At 35.1% G+C, this 22,607-nt stretch overlaps 1 protein-coding gene across 1 annotated transcript in view; it reads right to left on the bottom strand.

Annotated features, from left to right (window-relative positions):
* The window catches only part of LOC149779433 (polyribonucleotide 5'-hydroxyl-kinase Clp1-like), a 64,653-nt gene extending 43,696 nt beyond the window's left edge, over nucleotides 1-20,957 (bottom strand). The window contains exons 1-5 of the mRNA XM_089940093.1: nucleotides 20,828-20,957; nucleotides 19,151-19,228; nucleotides 16,323-16,436; nucleotides 3,278-3,403; nucleotides 2,283-2,396 (exon numbers count right to left, since the gene is read on the bottom strand). Coding sequence (XP_089796219.1) covers nucleotides 2,283-2,396; nucleotides 3,278-3,403; nucleotides 16,323-16,436; nucleotides 19,151-19,228; nucleotides 20,828-20,845 — 450 coding nt within the window. The 5' untranslated portion in view covers nucleotides 20,846-20,957. The remainder of the gene's footprint in view (nucleotides 1-2,282; nucleotides 2,397-3,277; nucleotides 3,404-16,322; nucleotides 16,437-19,150; nucleotides 19,229-20,827) is intronic.
* Nucleotides 20,958-22,607: the final 1,650 nt, after the last annotated feature.

A 22,607-nucleotide genomic window follows, 5' to 3' on the forward strand; every position in this document is an offset into this window, starting at 1 on the left:
CTGAAAAATTTTTTAGAGACAATAGTTGTGCAAATATTTTTCCGTTTTTAACAAAAGTAGCCTATTTTACGGATGATCAGCAATATTTGTATAACTTTGGAATTGCCTTCAACCTGGATATTTTTGATCAAATCTGATCGACTTCTGATGAGCATTTTTAAAACAAAAAACAAGTTAAATATTTTTCATTCTTAAGAGTAGTTGCATATTTGATGGCAGAACTGTATTATTTGTAAAAAAAAATAAAAGCACTTCAAGACAGGATGTTGTCAAATTTGGTCAAATCTTGTTTCATTACTGAAGAAGTCATTTAAATGATTGTCTATTTTTAGTAACAGTTGCCATATCTGATGGTGGATTGCATGATATGTGTATACATACAAGTAAAAGCCTTAATGCCATAAAATTTATTCAAATTCTGCTGTTTAGTTTCTGAGAAGACATTTAAGACTTTCTACTTTTAGCAATGGTGGCCATAACTGATGCTGGATCAGCATTATTTTGGAAAATTTAAAAGGCATTCATGCCTTGATGGTTTTTTTTGGTCAAAATTAAGTCAAATTCAGTTGAGGGATATTTAGAAGTCATTCCAAGTGTTTTTTTAATTTCTATTAACAGCAGACATATTTAATGATGGACTGACCTCATCTGTACAAAACTGAAAACCATTTAAGTCAAGAAGGTTTCTGACAAATATTGTTGAATGATGCTGAGCAGTGTTGAGGTTTTATAAACTTTATTAAAGGTTCATCTACCATAAAAAATGGATGGCATATTTAAAGGTGAATTGGAATTATCTGTAAAATAAAAAATGTAAATATTTTAATCTAAAGACACTTCTATCAGATTTGATTAAATTCTGTTGAGGATTTGGTGATGAAGTAATTTCATACTTTTTCTATTTTAACCAACAGTGGCCATATCTGAAGGCAATCGGATTAAAATCCGATCTCTACAGCCCTATGTGTAGATCTGAAGACACCGATAAAAGTTCATGTTTTTGTGACCTCTGGGATTTCCTGTCTACTAGTTTTTAGCATCCCTTCAGATAAAGTGTTGCAATTCATGTTAGGGAGAGTTATCATTAGTAATGATATGTTCTGAATAACATGTGTCACTGTAGAAATGTGAAAGTTGTGATTTGATTTGTGAACCACAAGGTCAATATAACATGACCTCTTATTTCTGAGAAGCAGTTTGCTTGATGGCTGTTCTAGTTTTAGGAGTTTGTTGCCATATAATAATAATAATAATAATAATAATAATGAATCAGCATTTGAATGGCCTTGATACCAAAATGGTTCTTGCAAAACTGGTCAAGCAGTTTTTGAGCAAAAGAATATAAAATAAAAAATATTAATAGATACAGGATGTGCAATGAATGAAGGATCATACCATCAGCTCACATAGCCTTATGGTCAGGTTAATTACAAATTCCAATTTTAAAAAATAACATTTATATTTTCAAAACAAGGAACAATAAAATTAATGTACTGTCATATTCCACAAAGTGATTAATTTGGACATCATCAATCCATGTCAACCATACAAATTTGTGTGATCTTTTATTTCTGGGACAAATAATTCTTATTAAAATCTTTAAATTGTATGTACTTAATTACTACTTAATTTTTATCATCCTTTGAGTACCATGATCAGAGCACACACACACCCCCCCCCCCCCGCTCTGTAGCCTACACTGGCTTTCCATTCGATCCAGAATCAAACACAAAATTTGTTCTCTGTTTTACATTTCACTGACAGGCCCTAGTCCAACATACCTATCCAACCTCACCCATGTGTACACAAAAGCAAGATACTTACAATCCTCTTTGGACAATCATATTTCTCATTATTAACACTATGAAAATGAAGCAACATGGACAACGTTCTTTTGCATACCAGGGCCCAGCAAAATGGAATGAACTGCCCACTGAACTTAAACACGAAGACACAGTGATCTCATTCAATAGTCCTCTTAAAACTCACATATTTTGACTGCAAGAAATGACTTAAAGACCAAATAATGTTTCCATACCTTAAATATTTTCAGCATGTTTTCTGTTATCTAATTTCACTGTGTTTGTTTTTTGTAATCATATCATTATATATGTTTGCCTACTGTTGTAAAGCACTCAGAGCTTCTAAAGATTAGGCGCTATACAAAGTCCTCATTATTATTATTATTTGTATATCCTAAAAAATATTTTTCAGAAACAATGTATGAAAATTACAGACAATATAGTATTCATCCTAAAAATGTTTGATATTAAATTTGATACCTGTCCAACATCCAAATCGATGAATACAGGTGTTCTGCCAACTCTGACTGCATAATTTAACAAAAGTCTACAGACGGTGCTCTTGCCTACATCTGTTGGACCTACAACCATCACCTGAATAAATATGTATAGAATTTAATGACACATGAGCACAATAATAGCCATATGGTGCTGATGAAAGTTATGTTATATAAATATGAATATAAACATACAAAAATTCCAAAGAGAAAATATAAAATGTAAGAAAGTAAAACATAACATGATGGCAGTCTGGTGTGTCACATGGTGAGTTAGATGGAGTTAGTTCTGAGTGGTGGTTGTTGCGTTACCCCGGATTTGATTTTGTTGTTGTTGTTGTAGTAGGGTTTAACGCCATTTTTCAGCACACGAGAGCTATACATGGCGGCCAGTATTAATGGTGGAGGAAGAACCTCGAAAAACCCTGGAAAGAACCACCGACCCACGAGAAGCTACTGGCAAGCTTTCTCACATACCCCGACTGAACAAACAATAACCACCAATCAGAACTGAAAGTAACACATTTCACTGCAAAACTGACCATGTAGCCTTCAAAGTCGATCCAAGTAGACATGATATGAAGCAACAGAGAAGCTTTGTATAAAAACTGGTCATTAAATGGTCAGTGACATATTTAAGTTGTTCATCTGGAACAACTCAGGAATGTTTCCTTTATGTATATCTGTTGATATACAGTCTGTGGCTGAACATGCAAACAGAATAAAACAATTGGCACTTAACTGCTGATTTGGCTGTTGAGTGGATTTAAAATGTGAGTTAGTCATCAGTGTTAATTTGTAGAATGCAAAATGTGCAGCCAATACATACATAATGAATGCATATGCACTGAGACCCATCCTCAGATGAAATCCCAATTTAAAGAATAAAAAGGAAAGCAACTAATAATTATTTATGACTGCAAGAGATCAAAGTAATGTGAACATGGTAAGCATCAATTCTTCATCTCATATACTTACTCTTGGTCCTCTAACTCTTTCTTTCTCTGCATTCATTCTCATCTGTTCCAAAGCTGCATGCATGTTCACATAGATCAACATGGGTGTCTCCTTGGAGATGTAAGCAACTTCTGTCTTCCCAGTCAGGTATATCGAGTCAAGGATGAATTTTGAATATAAAAATTACCGTGATGTTTCTAACTATTTCTTTGAAAATATGAGAATCTAATGGAGCTCATGTAGGGTTTCTAAAATGTAAAACCACATTTATCCAACAACTAGAAGTCCTGACAACATGCAGTAATCACTGTAAATTAAGAGTTCAAGACCACAAAATAGAGTCCTGAATGCAGGGATTCTCACTATTAAAAGACATGATTTATATTTAAAAGATTCTTGAAAACTGCAGTTATCAGGACAGGTACATTTCTTAACAAAAAAAATGTTCCGACACACATGTGAATGTAACAACAAAAAAAACTCTTTCAGACTGGTCTCACATCAAAATTTGTTTTGTATGCTATTACTGTATATCAAACATATTCAGTGCAATTACTGCATATCAAACATATTCAGTGCAATTACTGTATATCAAACATATTCAGTGCAATTACTGCATACCAACATATTCAGTGCAATTAGTGCAATTACTGCATATCAAACATATTCAGTGCAATTACTGCATATCAAACATATTCAGTGCAATTACTGCATATCAAACATATTTAGTGCAATTACTGCAAATCAAACATATTCAGTGCAATTACTGCATATCAAACATACTCAGTGCAATTACTGTGTATCAAACATATTCAGTGCAATTACTGTATATCAAACATATTCAATGCACAATTTACTGGTCATTTGATGCATCTAAATCATATATTGTTATTTTCTAAGCCATTTTAGACGTGACCTTCCCTTCTTGGTTCATATAAAAAACATCAAAATATCTGGTTACAAATAATAACAAAAGAAATGGAAAGATCCATGACCTTCTGCCATGATTAAAATGGTTCTTAGTTTGTAACCACCATTTATAATATATTCTTAGCAAAATAATACTTTGGTCATTGGACATACCTAAATCATACATTGGTATATTTCTGAAGTCAGTTGAAATGTGAACCTCTCTTCAGTTTTAACATATCAAAATATGAGGTTGAGAAATAATACGAACAAAAAACAACAACAAAAGCACCGTAACTGTATATAACTTGAATCTCTTAATTTCTTTATGTAAAAAAAAGACAATATTTTTTAATATCTTTTCGCAATGTAAATCTTCTCTCTTGAACATCTTTAAAGGATCTGACCAAAAAAATTAGATGCTAAGTACAAAAATATGAAGCATTTAATAAATTATTTTTATAGTCAAATGGTGTACAAAGTATAACATGGTAAAAAAAATTTCATGAAACAAGGTAGTGACAACATTTTGAAGATGGCTGCAGAGGTTTTTTTATTAAGGGCCAAGAAGGTATCACAAGATGTCCGTTAGTAAAAAACAAATGAAGATACGACCATCAATTCAGAACACAATATGATTTAGAACTTTTTCCTGTTATGCCCATTAAGTGCATTTGGCTATGGACTTTAATCTCAATAGTTTCAAAGTTATGACCCAGGAGATACGCTCCAAGGCCTAATGATGGACACCAGGGCCAATGTAAGTTGCATGTATAAACTTGTCTTTCATGCCCATTGAGTATGAAATGTATATAGGTCTCATTAGTTCCCAGGGGCCAAGTATCCCATGATGGGAGGGAAGGAAGAAAGGAAGGAAATATCCAGAGACAGTGGCATGACCCAGGAGTTCCTGTAGTACATGTGATGACAACTGGATCAGTGATCACAAATCCCAATTCTAAGAAATGCAAGACATACAGTTTAGAAGGCATCCATAAACCCACACCTTCCCCATTAGCACCATGACTAGGGGAATGCTACAAAAGTGATGACACAATCTATACCCAAGGCACTATAATGTATTGACCCAATATTTATGTATCATGCTTTAGAGGTGTGGTACCAGTTTAAGGTCATTACAAATGCAAGAGAAACTGCTTAAGTGGCCTAGTGGTTTGAGCATCCACCTCAGATGCAGACCTGCCAACCCTGACAAGTTCATCTCAGTAAAGCAGATTTTTTTGCCATAAGACTGACAGGTTTTCAGTAAGGTGTTACAAAATATCAATGACTGCTATTGTAAAACTGGATAATAAAATTAAAAGTTCATGGCAGTAATGATAAACATGTTCAACTTAAAAGTTTGTAAATTATGTGTAGACTTTATTTACCACTATTACAGTTGTACAAACTTTAGTTCCAAGCCCTATGCAACTCAATGGCTTGTAGCTACCTCTCAACTTGATGTAATTCTAGGAAATTCTGTTTCCATTTCAAACGACGACGGCAATCATATCTCCAGCAACGAGATGTATTCAAAATGGCATGTGATATCCAATAAACCTAATTATGTCCTTTCCAGCTTTTATCTGGAAACACATCCTACATCAAAGGTGAACTAATGAAGCTCTTGCATGCAGTTCAAAATAGTGTCTTATTCAGTCAGCTAAGCACACATTAGAAATCCTTTTTGGGCATAGAACCAATGCCTTTGGATGTGCAAACTTGAAATCTGAAGCAGACTATTTCTTGTTTGATATCCTATCTTCCGTAACAACTCACACGCCGGAATCTTGGAATGGTGGAAATGTATCATGATTAGTGCCAAATATTTCTCATCAAAGAGTAAAAGTAGGACGCTAGCTATTGAGGTATTCATGCAATCAAATGCGTAATGTGTTTGTGCTAATAGCCTTGTGCAAATATTCTCATTTTCTCTCTCAGTCTTCAGGTTAAAGGCTGTCTAACTATGCAATAATCCCCAACACTTGGTTGTTCGTGAGGGCTTGTTTGAAATAACCTAGACATACTGGACATCCTATATTGGGTTGTGGTTACTTGAGCAGATGAGAAAATCTTTTTTGTTGGGGATTTCAGCCACCACAATGATGAGAACATCAATCCACAATTTGTTTCCATCTGAGTGGAGTCATAATGATAAGGCAATATTTGGTTTCACTTGCTTTCTGTATCATGTTCAGAAATAGGTGCGCTGGAAGGTGCACATTATGCATCCAAACCATTCCAATCTAAAGAAAGAGTGTCGACTGCATTCTGCTAACATGAATGCATCTGATCCATTTCCAGTTCCAGCAAAACACTGTTGGAATTCATCTTATTGCAGACCTAATGTCACGAGCAGCTGTATCGAAGAAACCCTGATGGTGATGGACTCTCAGGTTAAGACAGTTATTTGTAAGAATTTAAGCTATCAGCTACCCTGGGTCTGTAACAGGAACTGGGCAAATGGGCACAAAAGTACTAACTGGCCTCAGAACGGCATGGAATCGTCATGGTACTATACAGTATGTCTCCATCAACTGGGTGTCTTTCTCCAGTGCAGGCCTGTGTACAGATGCAGGGAACAGAATATGTGATATTAGATCATCATAAGCAGTATCCCCAGGCATATTTGAAAGCTAGACTGGGTTTGGTAATTACACTGAGCACTCAATATCTGACAACATGGAAAGAAACTGGAATGACTACATTCTCTATGCTTTTATCCACATTGATTCTTGAAAACCCTGACTGTTAACTTGTAATGGATTCTCTGGACTGTTTTCCCCCAAAAAGCACCCACATTCAGTAGATACTGTGGTACACCTGGCCATGGATTGATCTTAGTGTACTATGGCATTATGGGTAGCCCGAGCCTTAAGAGTGCCAATGCACATAAATGGATAGCATATGGGATTTTGATCAATGTAAGCTGACCAACAGTGACAGAACAGGGCAAGCCATTGTATCCTGCATCACGTTGTCAAATTCGTTATGATAGCAGTGGGATATAGGATATATACTCTACAAAACCAGACCCTATTGCACCAGTCAAGCTGGCATCTGAGATGCTTACTGATAAGGGCTTTACCATTCTGATGGATGTTATGTGCCTGTAATACTCTCCAAGTCAGTCACTCAACCTGATAGCAATAACAGTCGATCATTGGTTGGTCTTTGTTGATTAGCATGTCAACAAATGCTGGAACTTTGGACTGATCTGTTGACAGAGAAGGAGGAAAGCAAAACGCTGGTGACAACAAATGAAAGACTTCCTCAATTTAACAGTCTGAAGGCAGTCTTCTCTTCTCAGTCAGATCTTGCAAAAATTATGGAGCTTGTGAGCAAACTTCATTGTGTATAGGTAAACATGGCAATACTGATACCTCCTGTGAAATCTGAGATAAAACTGGAAAAGACTGTACAACCACTGATACTTACGAAGTGGAGACTATAATATCAATTGTAAGACAGTGTCACCTGTAGGAATGGTCATACGACAGCCTATACTGGTAAAATCAGTAAAGTGTCACATTTATAACTACAAAGTGGATGATAAGACCAAGTTAGTATAGAAAACATTCCTGTATGTATCCAACCATAGCAGAAATTATACAGCAATAATGAGTTAACTCAGTACACACCAGATTGGCAGATATTTAAATATAGCTATAGCAATGTGAGAGGACACACTAGCAGGTAAGTACCAAGGACACCTAAGTGTGTGAGCATAGTAAAGTGATGCTACTGAAAAAAACCAGCAGAGAGGGCAAACCCACCTTTTTTGTAGGAGCGTCCAAAACCAAAAATAAACCCTTTTATCTTTATATTATATCTTAAGCAAATATATTTGAAACAAAAATATTAACCAACTCGAGGAAGCCTCGAATTAGTTAAATATAATTTTATCCGTGTTGAAAGCGATCATATTACAAAAAATCGACTCAACTTGAGGTCGCGTCCTTCTTGCTGCTATTAATTTATCCAAATATTTTATCAAGACCCATACGATATCTTGTTCTAGGATCATGTAAATGTATCGTTATAAATCCGTGTGGAGTAGCCTGCGCTCGTGAAAAGAAATTTCTAAACTTATTTATATCCATATCTCCGCTACACCAAGTTTGATGAATATTGCGCAACATATGTGTGTCTACACGATTAAACACAACTAAAATATTACAGTTGTCTCTAATTACTTTTGGTATTTGTGTGTATCGCTGAGTAACATAAATCACATCAGTATTTTTATGCCTACCTCGAGAAAATATTCTAGCTGGATTTGATTGTTTGTCCAGCATCACATCATTGTATACAACTAAATTATTAATAAATCCGTCTAAAACATCAATGGACGGAGCTTCATCAATGTTAGTTATAAACTCAATCACATTCTCGTCATTCAACAGTGTCGCATTTTCTTAAAGTCTTTAAGTACGTCATAACACCACTGATCATCAATGTTTTTATATCTTCATCGAGAAAATATTCTAGCTGGATTTGATTGATTCGTCGATCGAATCTTCCTTAAATCTCAAATAATATTCTATTTCTGATGGTGGTTTTTCCATTATAGGATCTTTAGTTTTCCTTTTTCCGTAATATACCATCAGACTCCTGTATCGATCTCCGTGGCAATTTTTACAAATCTGATATAATCCTATAACGCCATAGTTGCATCCAACACAATGTCATGAAACAGCATGAGGATTTTTTGATAAAATATGATTGTGCTTCCTGCAATATTTTCCGCGGCATCTTTTGTTGCATTGATCCATTGTTCCTTGAATCAACCACATGCAATTATGCATATATCAAAATGATATCTATTAAATTAAGTTTATATAACAATGAGCTCACCTGCATGGGATGAATCCGAATTTTGGGAAAAATCTGAATCATGGGATCAACCTGAATTTTGGGATGTGTGAGTTAACAGAAAAATATGAAATAAACGATCAGAAAAAAATGTTATTTCTACCTCAATTTGTCAATGATTGGCAAAAGTGTAGATAAAATTATTATTATAAGGAAAATTTTATTTTACCTACACATTTGCCATCATCAATTTTGTCAATGGAACATTTCACCGATGCAGCAGTTATTTTGTTCGATGATTGGGGAAACTGTCACCTAACACTTTCCACGTTGATGCATCTGTTTTTGTGTATTTCAAGAAATTCTTCCATGGTTGGTGGTTTTTCTTTCGATGTGAAATGTTTTGGTTTTCTTTTTCTGTAATATGCCAGCAATGATTTATATAAGTTTCCACCGCAGTTGTTATATATCTCTGAATTGCCTCGTAAACCCCTCTTGCAACTCAAGCACGGTTTAGGACCAGTAGATCCTCGTTTGACACTCTGATTATGATATCTGCAATATTCGCCGTGACATGTTTTATTGCATCTCTCAGATGATCCTTCGGGGAGCCATTTACAGTTGTTCTGACCAAGTTGAAATGGCATTATTATATAATTTAAACATATTCAATTTTTTAATTAAATAGATATTTTAAATGTATAATAATATATGATATACAAAATTAATTCACCACCACATATTTGCGATGTTATGTGTAACCTCGTTAAAGATTTTTGTCCAGAAAAAAGATCAAGCAGTGTCGAAATAGTGCAACTAACTATTTCGCTCCAGCAAAATGTAAAAAACAATTATGTATGTGTCGAGAACAATTCGGCTTTTACGGATGAGGATTTATTCAGTTATAATACCCAAGAAGAACTGCAGTCTCTAGCAGGATCTAATTATCGTATTCTGCATGAATATTATTCAGTATTTGATACGTTAAAAGACTCTGTTGTTGTATCGACTAAAAGTGATGCTTTACGAGCATTACGAAGTTCAGATGATAATTACTATCTTCACAGAATAATAATCCAACACTTTGATAAATTCTACGTATTTGCATCTGATGATGATTTCGAACAACTCGCTGAAAAATTTATCGGACAATCGTCAGTTAATGAAATTATACCCAAATTCGGTCCTCGATATTGATTCATTTTATAAACATTAAATCATTCATGAGAATAAATTTGACAAACAAGGATCTTACAAGCAAACTGATGAAAAAATTACCCACAACGAGATCATTGATTATTTTGCTCAATTTTGCAACTGTGAGCGTGATAGAGTTTATTTATTTGAAACAAATTCAGGATATCATATTCATGTTAAATCCGCGCCAATATCGTTACAACAACAACATGAATTAACAACTCGAGCTAAACAAGATCATCCTGAATGGGTTGTTGATGCTCAGGCTGGTCTTCACAGTATAAAATTAATATGCGATCATACAAGCCAGGAACGTGCTGTAAAACATTAATATCACACAATGACATTTCTACGTCTGAATTACTTTTTTTTGTCCAACATCGATTCAGCCTAATGAGATTGAACACATCGAAGAAGAATCAACAAATATCATCAATGACAATCTTGCTGAAGATGAACTAGCTGAAATATCAATCGCGTTAACGCGTCAGCAGAATCAATTAATAAATATTAAAAAGCTTTGCGGTGATATGATCAAGATATCGAGGAAACCCGGTCATTATTGTAATATTTGTCAATGCCATCACGGATATAACGAGATTCATGATTATATCAAATCAAAATGTATCGATTGTTTCATTGTTTCTCATTCAGATGTGTTCGTGATTGGTTGTTTCAGATCATCAGGAAAAAAGATAACAATACCATGCAGGAACATACACGATCAAATTACCGATTATTTATCCGGTACTTCAACAAACATCACGATAACTACTGTCGTTGATAAATTACCACAGCAACGATGAAACATCAATTATATAATATATTTGATGGCGTCAAAATACCGTTGTAGCGATTATCCTGGTCATGTTTATACTGAACCTTCAGCACATTAATCAGGATCGGGTTGTAAAATCATCGACGGAGACTATATTGATGGTTCTCCATGTGGAGCTGGTAAATCTGAAGCAGCGCTAAAATCTATAAAACCAGAACAATCTGCATTATGTGTCCTTAAGAAAAACCCTCATTGAGAAAATTAAATCTGATCACGGATTAATGTCATACAACGACATCATTGGTGATATTGTATTCGATGATAACAAAAAAGTAATTGTGCAAGTTGAATCGCTACGACATGTACGGGGTGTTCCTGATGTGATCATCACTGACGAGTGGCACAGAATCCGGCGTCAGATCTTTTTGTCGGTGAATCATAATCACGCAAGATGGAACAAGTTTTCGTCACTCATCAAATCATCCGGTCATGTAATTGTTCTAGATGCGATGCCGACGATGACGATTTAACGCTATTCAGGGACATCCTTAAACGATCCAACACGAAGTTCATCATGAACGATTATCGAATCGATACTGATAAAAAAAAATTATCGTGTCAAATTCCCACAAGGACAATTATGCTGATCTCGTAAAGACCCTCCAGTGGGGAAATCGCATTGCAATTTTTACTCATAACAAATTGAACAAGAACTACTCAGTTGAGAATCTCGCTAAACAATTACAGCATCAACGATGTCGTGTGCGGTATTATCATGCAAACATTGATCCGGCACCAAAAAAATCAGATTTCGCTAACATCAATATCACGTACAACGACATTGATGTTGTTATTACCAACCACACACTAGAAGCTGGTGTCAGTATCATCAATGATAGATTTTGTCATTTTTTCATGTTCTCCGAGGAACTCAGATCTGTCGAAGCAACTAAGCAGGCTCTGCATATATTTCATTGTGTGGATGAAATTCATTATTCGGCAGCACCACGAAGACATGATAACATTCCACTGACCCACGAGGAAATAATTGCAGTCATTGAAGAAAACGAAAACAGGCTTAATCCGATACAGAAGCTATTCAATGCACCAAATAGCGGTGAAATAGAATCATCATACGGGTTCACGTTTATCAGTAACATCATCGACGAAAACAACTTGCAGTGTTTCTTTACACAGCGATTAATAACCACAATGAAATCAACTGGGTATGAAATCATCCAAACAGTTCCTGACGAATACGATATCTGGTTATCGAAGAAGCGCATCAAGAATGTCAAATCCGAGATAATAAATAAAGACCCCCATGTTGACGAATTTCTCAAAACCAGCATAGGCACGTGAATAAAAAATACATGCAACGATGACGAAGCAACCGGTTTTTACAGCTATGATTGTGAGGAAAAATTACCCCCGTACGAGATGAAATTAAGATACCTTAATAATCAATTTCAGTGTAACATTGGAAAATTACCCCCAGAAGAAATTGAAACGTTATGCAAAAATATCATCGAAAATGAAATGAGCAGAGCGCATCATCGTTGATAAATTCAATAACGGCCATGCAACAACAACAATAAGTTTTGATTGGATAAAATATCACCCGCGGAACGATTAAAAATAATCTGTGACGTCATTGTGATGTTGGATTTACCTGATATTGTTCCGGACGATCTAAGTGTGACGAGTAAAATCGCTAATAGAAATAATCTGATCAGCAAAATAAATGAAATGATAAATCATCAACAACAACTGGCCAAGTATGTCGCGTTGATAAAACACTGGTCCAGTATACTTCCTGAGTCACGAGCTAACTCGAAACAAACACTGACTGTTAAAAATATCATCGAAAGAATCAAATCGATATACAGGGGATTCAGTGCGGAATTGAAACCAAACGATTAACATGCCAATCGTGACAATTATACATTATATTATCCAATCTGGCCAGAATCGGACTTTATCAACGACAAATCATGGAACAATAAAAAAATAGACTAGCAAGGATGTAACGGTGGTCATGATATTGATGCAACAGACGCACATACAACAATGTTGAAATTTCACATATGGAACATTAACGGGTGGTTCAGTCGATATGAGAAAAATATCACATAAAGTTCGTTGATGGAACATTTATTTTGCTGATCTGATATTGGCAGAAATGTAGGTAAAATTATTATTATAAGGAAAATTTATTTTATCTACACTTTTGCCATCATCAATTTGTCGATGAAATATTTACCGATCTGATATTGGCAGAAGTGTAGGTAAAATTATTATTATAAGGAAAATTTATTTTATGTGACACTCTCACCATCATCAATTAACTCACACATCCCAAAATTCAGGTTGATCCCATGATTCAGATTCATCCCAAAATTCAGAGTCATCCCAAAATTCGGATTCATCCCATGCAGGTAAGCTCATTATTATATAAACTTAATTTAATAGACATCATTTTGATATATGCATAATTGCATGTGGTTGATTCAAGGAACAACGGATCAATGCAACAAAAGATGCTGCGCAAAATATTGCAGGAAGCACAATCATATTTTATCAAAAAATCCTCATGCTGGTTCACGACATTGTGTTGGATGCAACAACGGCATTATAGGATTATATCAGATTGTAAAAATTGCCACGGAGATCGATACAGGAGTCTGATGGTATATTACGGAAAAAGGAAAACTAAAGATCCTATAATGGAAAAACCACCATCAGAAATAGAATATCATTTGAGATTTAAGGATGATTCAATTGACGAATCAATCAAATCCAGCTAGAATATTTTCTCGATGAAGATATAAAAACATTGATGATCAGTGGTGTTATGACGTACTTAAAGACTTTAAGAAAATGCGACACTGTTGAATGACGAGAATGTGATTGAGTTTATAACTAACATTGATGAAGCTCCGTCCATTGATGTTTTAGACGGATTTATTAATAATTTAGTTGTATACAATGATGTGATGCTGGACAAACAATCAAATCCAGCTAGAATATTTTCTCGAGGTAGGCATAAAAATACTGATGTGATTTATGTTCAGGGATGGTCCTGGCTTTTAAAAAGCTGTCGCCAAAAAATTCGCCAACCTCAATATTTTGTCGCCAATTTTCAAAAAGTGTCGCCAGAACAAGCAGTGTACATTTTTTCAAGTGTTAATTTAGTCTATTAATGTAACAGGCAATGAAAATTACAAAAGATGGGTTAGTTAATACTCTAATTACAACAAGCATTAACAAAATGTTACAAAGTGTTACATGAAGATCCGTCGCGATTTTAGGGCTGCCCACTTGTTGAACGCAGTTTCAAAGTCTAATTTTTCACATCTGTACATGATTCCCATTAAATTCTCGAGAGATGAGATGCAGAGTTTATTTCTGATGTCAGTTTTTATGAGGTTCATCTTACTGAATCCACATTCACAGTCTACAGTGCTGACAGGTGACACCAGTAGTCTCTCAGCAGCCCCCCCTACACCCTTATGGCTAACTTCACAAAGCTTGTAGTGAATTGCTTCCTAAATCCCAAGAATGATCACTGAATGCTGTATAAATTTTCTCGACAAACAAAATAGGATCTCCATTCCCACGAATGAAACTTACATGAGTCAACACCTGGCAATATTGGACCGTATATATAAGCATAAATTCACACCCTATTTAGGGATTCTTTCACTCCTGTATTTTGAGAAATAAATAATTATTATTAATTATGCAAAACTGTTTGGTTTTTTTGCTATTTTTTGTTGCGGAGTTTAAGTCTCTGCAGCCGTAACACGGGATTGATGGCAAAAGGAAAAGATCAATGAGTAAAATGCTGCACTGGCGACATATAATTGTGATTGAGATTTTTTCCATTTGCTTTGTATTTATACGCAGTAGTCGGTACTTCAAAGGTTATCAGTTTTCTATGAAGGTTCAACAAAACTATTGTATTGGTATATGTAAAAAAAAAAAAAAAAATAACAGAAGGATTAGCCATTCAATTAATTGTATCTGTTCTATTTGCGTCTTCAGAAGTCGGTCAGTTGTAGGTTTACAACTAGGTAGCATGATTGACTGTATCACAGCATACAGTACTCAGCCCAGATGTCAGCATAAGCAGATTATGATGTAACAATGCACTGTAAAGATGAGGTTGTCAATAAGAACAAAGGATCGTTTGTGTAACAGATTGATTCCAATGCATTGCTTAGTCAAGTTTGTGGCTTCCTTTCGTTCTGGCTTTAAATTTATTCAGTCCAAATCCATGATTGTATGTACAAATTAAATAACCCAAAAGTCTGTCGCCAAAAAAAATCGCCAGATGGGATATTTTTGTCGCCAATAAGGAAAAAAAATCGCAATTTGCGACATTGGCGAAGCCCAGGACGATCCCTGTATGTTACTCAGCAATACACACAAATACCAAAATAGAGACAACTGTAATATTTTAGTTGTGTTTAATGGTGTAGTCACACATACGTTGCGCAATATTCATCAAACTTGGTGTAGCGGAGATATGGATATAAATAAGTTTAGAAATTTCTTTTCACAAGCGCAGGCTACTCCACATGGATTTATAACGATACATTTACATGATCCTAGAACAAGATATCGTATAGGTCTCGATAAAATATTTGGATAAATTAATAGCAGCAGGAAGGGCGCGACCTCAAGATGAGTTGATTTTTTGTAATATGATCGCTATCAACATGGATAAAATTATATTTAACCAATTCGAGGCTTCCTCGAGTTGGTTAATATTTTTGTTTCAAATATATTTGCTTAAGATATAATATAAAGATAAAAGGGTTTATTTTTGGTTTTGGACGCTCCTACAAAAAAGGTGGGTTCGCCCTCTCTGCTGCTAAAAGTCAGAAATACTGTCATCAAAACATGAGAGACCAGTTAGAAATTTATGGATGAAGCATACTTCCCTTCAAAGAGAACACTCCTCCAACTTGCTTTAAAGCCAAAATACATGAATATGGATTGTGAGGGAATGTGCCACTCTGTATGAGCAGAAGTAGTAAGTGAAATATTCATGAGAACTGTAGCCAACCAATGTATCAAGGGGAGAAAACTCTTAATTGCAATCTATGTGGGTAGATAATCTTTTCCTTTCACTAAATTATTGTAGCCTGGGAGGGAGGGATTTGAGAGGTAGTAGTAGTTCTCTTAAGGTATTATGATTGGATAATGTATTTGAAGAAACTACATAGAGCTGGGCATTAATCAGACAGGTGGATGCTACACATAGTTGATAACTATAGCTGATTTCACTCCACATTTACTTATCAAACTCGATTCAAGTTATTTTCTACTTTTACATGCGAAAGTAAGAAAGGATATTTTTATATGACAGCCATGCCATGTGTACACAGCTACTTTTGCTCCTTTGTAAAATATGTATTTTCTTGCCTTGACTAGCTCTGTTCCAAACACTTCTGCCATGCCATCAAGAATCTAATTAAAAGACACAAAAAATAAAATATATATATATATATATATATATATATATATATATATATATATATATATATATATATATATATATATATATATATATATAAAGAACATATAATCTTGCTTTTGGGGCAAGAACATTGATCCCTTTATTCAATTTTTATTTTCTTGTTAACTGCAGAAGAACTTTAAAATGAAAGGAGTTATTAAGAATGGTTGTCAACCCTAAGAACCACACTTGGTTAGGCTTGTTTTGCAGAGCCCCAATACATATTTACAGAACAGTGAGAAAATGTGTTTCGTGCAATCATGTGTAAAATGCCAACAACAGAATTCGTACAAAATCTTGTCAATACAGTATTACTCTTTACAGACTACTGCTATGATAGACCACCTGTCTTCAGAGACCAGATTCACATAATAGACAGATTTACTGATTTTATAATATTAGGACCTGTTATGAGAAACCAGATTCTCAAAGCTCAGATTTACTGATTATACAGTAAAACTTTTCTTTATTGACCAAAACTATTTGAGATCACCTGTCTTCAGATCAAATTCTCAGCACTGAAATTATTGATTACATAGTAAAACATTTCTTGAGAGACCACTGCAGTGAGACCAACTGTCTTGATCACCTCCTTCACCTTACTTTTCCATATATTGTCCTCAGAGTGTTTCTCACGGCTTTATTCCCAAGTTCTTATTTTATAAAGCTATTGAGTTACTTATTATTGTTATAGCCATTGAGTGTTTCTCAAGGTTATGTGTGAATTTAACCCTTATGCACATAATTAAATGTTAACCAATGTTTTTAAGTTTATCACGGAACAGATTTTCTATAAACTCTGAACATTAAAACTTTTATATCTGTAAATGTTTAAACTAACTTTAATCACAATAATCTGTTATATTAAGCCAGGATGTTTTTCCAAATGCACACTACCACTGTTATATAAAATCAATGAGTATTATTCAGAAGTGATGCACCTGATATCTGAATATTAAATGTTAACTGCCATATGATTTTGTGTCTAATAACACATAAATTGAGTCTGCATTTCATCCCTAGTCCCATTGCTCGTGTCTTCAGAGAATCACAGAGACTTCTTGGAATTCAAGTCTAAGTTTATGTGAGCCTTTATTCTAAGGAGAGTTTATCAGCCACAGAAAGCATAGTAAATAATTGAATGGTCACCAAGTCAATGGTCTGCACTATCCCATAATAGTATTATGGTCGGTTAACATATCTGATGAAGAAATAATGAAATAAGAATATGCTGAAGTGATGAGTCCAAATTGATGAATGGAAAGAAACTGTAAAATGGCATATCGTTTAAGACATGTAAGACAACAGCAAGTGTTATAAATCTGTCAGTAAGTTTTCTCACACTCAATAAGGAGCACTGTGCCATTATGCAAATAAATGTCCCTCTTACATGTAATGACAGATTTTTCAGTGATGACGTGTTTTATGAGAACAATATAATTGAGTAAGCTAATTAAGTGTGATAATGACCAAGATTTACATTTAACTGAACATCAGGTTACACCTGCTACATGTCTATTCACTATTATTTGGGCAAGAGAGTTGTGCAACTCATTTTTCCTATGCATCTAATGAAAGGGTGTAAAATGGGAAAATAGAGGCAGATCATGGTGACCAATGAAACAGACAAATGGCATGTCCTCTTAAACTTTTATGCACATCTGACATAGGAGCTTGGTTCTCTTCCAAACCATCAACATAGTCATCTGCAAATCATGTACTTTGGACAGTGGTGTGATGATATTACAAAGACTATTCTAAATCATAAGTTAGACCATTTTAAAGCCTGTGTAGGAAGCGAAGACATTCTCTCCAGAATGTTCTTAAATGGAAATGCAAACCATAACTAAGAAAGATTTTCCAAAAGTCTACTTGAAATTACAAACTTTTCTAACAGTCCTACTTAATTTTAACTTGAATTATTTCACTGCTTTATTTTATGGGACAGTTGTATATTGTATTAGAATGGTTTCTGCAGAATTTATACCTGTAAAATACTTCCAAAATATGTCCAACAGAATTTCCCAATGACTATACTCCATGATGTACCGTCGTTGAGCTTTGGGGTGGGGGTTTGCATTTTACCTACATCAGTCCCTGTATAATAATCAGTGAATTTTGGTGACTGGAATCTGTTCAATCTAGGAAGACACCATGTAGGATGGGAGAATGTCCCTGAACTTGCATGCTGATTTATTTTAGTCTCTTTCCAATGTATTGTTTTCTTTCATTATCCATTTACAGGATGGCACAATAAATACTATCAATTCTGAATGTCCATGATTTCACTTTATTTACCAAATCAATTTTGAAAATATCTTTTCCCTTATCATAATCAATTCTTTTCTCACATAGATTCCTTTTGGTTTTTAGAAATTTCATGTTTGTCTTCCATTGTGCATGCACAAAATGGCATGATAAATAAGAACAGTTTTTAATGTCAAACTTTGCAATTTAATTTGCATTTTGATTTAAACAATTACTAAATTCTTTTATTCTCTTCCACTGGAAACAGCACCTGACATCATCAATGTATAGTGTACATTGTAATGCCTACCTTGGAATACAAGTAAAAATTTGAGGCATGACTAGTCGTGGGTTACAAAATTAAACTACAGTAAAGATCAAACAAGAACAATACAATCATACAGTAAGATACACATACCTCTAAGTGAACTGTACTGTGTTCATCAAGCTCAAATCTAAGCTCCGAGTCCTTCTCCAACTTAAACTCATCAACTCGCTGAAAAATTTAAACAGAAATATGGTCAAAGCTACCATTACAAATGACAAGTTAGAAATATGAGCTGATACTTTCTCCACTGTCTGGCTTTTTACAACTGGTACACAGTATTTGCCTCTTACAATAAATGAGTAGACAATAAAACTTAGTGACATAGCAGGATTACAATGCCTTGTCTAAATACTGTACTACATCTTATGATGATGCATCCTCTGTGCCTCAGGGAAATCTGCTCAATTTCTCCAAACTTTCAAGGCCTTGAAAATGCTACCACATTTTCCCCAAACTGTCAAAGACCTTCAAAGACTGTGTGAACCCTGCTGTAACAAGTTACCTCAGTCTGCAGTAATAGTGTCCAAACAAATGACCTAAATGCTAAGGTGAAAAAAGACCACTGGAATGTAAAATACAGATCACAGTGACTTAGTTACACTTAAAGAGTACTGTATTTCTCAGAAAGCATCTTTATACCAAGTCATATCTGCTGTCAGTACTGGCCAAGAAACTGAATAAAACACAACGTTAATGAAGACCAACTGTGCATGACTTATAGGCCACAATGAATTATTTATACTTACAGGTGTAGCATTCTTCATAATTCATCTATATAAAAAGGTAAAAGAGTATTTAGTCTATAGTGTCTGAGAAACCTAGCTAAATACAAATGTTAAAGCAGTTCACTAGCTGGCATAGTTTTGACTAAAGGTGGCAGTACTCACGATGCATCTTGTCCAAAATCACATGACTCTTCAACAATAGTTTTCACTGATGGCTCCTCATGAAAAAATTACATACCAAATAATCATGGACTCTTTAAGTGATAGTGTGCAAGAAAATGACCTAAACAAAAACCTAAGTGTTGATGCCTGACAGAGGAATGGATTCATGTGCCAGAATTGACCAAAAACAAGAGAAAGAGACCGCTCTTTTATCCATGACTCTTCAAATTTACAGCAAATCTTAGTTTCATTTTGGACCACTCTGTCATTGTTGCCATCTCACCTCTGTCTGCATGGGTTCAAGTCTCGGGTTCAGACAATGTGGGTATTGCCACTGTTGTCACTTTCTGAAAATCTTTTAAAACAAAAACAACATATGGTATGTCTTACACGGTAGGACTACACCCCACCCACCCCATGCTGAATTCAGCATTACCAAATGCCCTTAACGACAGCTGGCAATGATTTGGGAGAGTTTATAAATATTTTTCAACTATGAAAAATTAAACGAATACAACTGAAATCATTATATGGAGATGTGAATAGTTTCACGCAATATAATGAAAGCCTTACAGTTCACGTATGGAATGAACCACGGCAGGTCGAATACTCTAAGTCGATTTGTAGTCACAGCCCCACTCAAACACTTTAGCGTTCATATCCCGTAATCCAGTGGTGTAGTGCTGTGGGAAATTTGAGAACCGCTTTTCCTTACCTTTCTTTTTTTGCAAGTTCTCTTACTATAGTTATGCGATCGTGTTTGTTCCCCCCCCCCCCCTCCAGTTACATGCGTTCGCTCACTTCTTCAATTAACACTGTACCACTGCTGTAATCATCCATTTTATAAGAATGATTTTAAAGCTACCATATGCATATATACCTCATCTTTCTCTGCCATATTTAAAGCAAGGTTAAATGTTGGTCAATATCTAACAAATACTTTTTTGCGCGTCGGTGTAAGCAAACACCGAAAGTATTGTAAGGAATATAATAGACAATGCCCGAATTAGCGGAGGAACCTAATAATAAGTCCCGAATCCGATAACATCAGCAAGAAACCGGAAATCGCTTATCACTGACATTATTGCTCTTTGCAGTGTGTATAACTGTAATTGTAAATACTTTTTGCTGGTTGCTTCTTTTTTTCTTTCAGTTTTGTTTTTTCGCTTTTTGTTTGTTTTATATTTCCTTAAATTAAACCATCTTTTTGAAGTAGAGATATTTATAATTCAAAACTAAAATAGCTAGATCAATGCATATATCGTTTTACTTTTTACTTCTCATGTGTGTGCGCGAGCGCGCGCGCGTGTGTGTGTGTGTTAGTCCAAGAGATTATTGCTTAGCGTTAGTTTCTGAACCTAATGTAAGAACAGTGCATTGCATTTTAATCACTGTAAATGTATTGACTGTGACAGCTAAAATAATACTGTGCCAGAAATAAAATCTTTCCTTAATATTATGGAAATTTAAATAAACAACAACAAAAATCACTATTTATATTTCGTTCGGTGAAGTATTAAGTTGTAAATATAACTTTAATCTTGATGATGGAATGAAAACAACGACTCTTTGTAATTTGTTGGAGTTTTATTTTTGGTCAGTTTTACTCCCTATTAGATGAACTTTTACATTTACTTACCGTTCCGGTGGCCAAAATTCGCGCTCAGAATTAAAAGGTTAATCTTAGGACTGGTCAGTCTGGTGTCAAGATAATGTGACTGGATGGGACATCATGCTACATCACAGCAGCAGAAGGGGCGAATCGGACATTTTGTCCAAACGTCATTTGGTTTAATTAATACCTTCTGCACTCAGCGGATCCAGCATCGTCAGCGCCTGGTAAAAAAAAACGACGTCGTCGTCGGGGGGTAAATCGAACGTCATTTAGTTTAATTAATACTTTCTGCGCGCCGATCCCAGTGTCGTCAGCGTCCGGTAAAAAAGCGCGACGACCGCGTTGATGTCATCGCCCCTTCTGCTGCTAAGTGGCTATTTACAATGAAGATCTTTATGATCTTACAATTTAACCGAATATTTGGTCGAGTCCGATACGATATCGTGTTCGAGGGTCATGTAAATTTATCGTTACAAATCCATGTGGGGTCGACTGAGCATGACTAAAAAAGTTTCGAAAAACATTAAAGTCCAGGTCACCGCCGCACCATGTCTGCCAAATATTTCGTAGCGTGTGTGTATCAACGCCGTTGAACACAGCAAGAATATTACAGTTGTCTCTGATTACTTTTGGAATCTGAGTGTATCGTTGAGTGACATATATCACGTCGGTATTTTTATGCCTGCCTCTGGAAAATATCCTAGCTGGGTTTTTTTGATTGTCTAACATAACATCATCGTACACGACTAGATTATTAACGTCGCCATCAATATCATCAATACCTGGTGCATCATTGATATCTGTAATAAACTCAATAACATTTTTTTCAGTGATCGCTGATGCATTCTCGTTAAAATCTTTCAACACCTCGTAGCATCGTTGATCATCTACGCTAGGGGCGATTAAATACAACTTATCCCACTTCATCCATCTCATTATTAAATTAAGTAACAATTGCGTCTTGCCGGATCCAGATGGTCCGATGATAATCATCCGGATCGAGTTTGGTAACGCTGCAACATGCTTAACTGGTTCTCTTGTTTTA

Source organism: Sinohyriopsis cumingii, chromosome 17 (genome assembly GCF_028554795.1).
Source record: "Sinohyriopsis cumingii isolate HCF-2022 chromosome 17, ASM2855479v2, whole genome shotgun sequence".
In the NCBI taxonomy this organism is placed as follows: Eukaryota; Metazoa; Mollusca; class Bivalvia; order Unionida; family Unionidae; genus Sinohyriopsis; species Sinohyriopsis cumingii.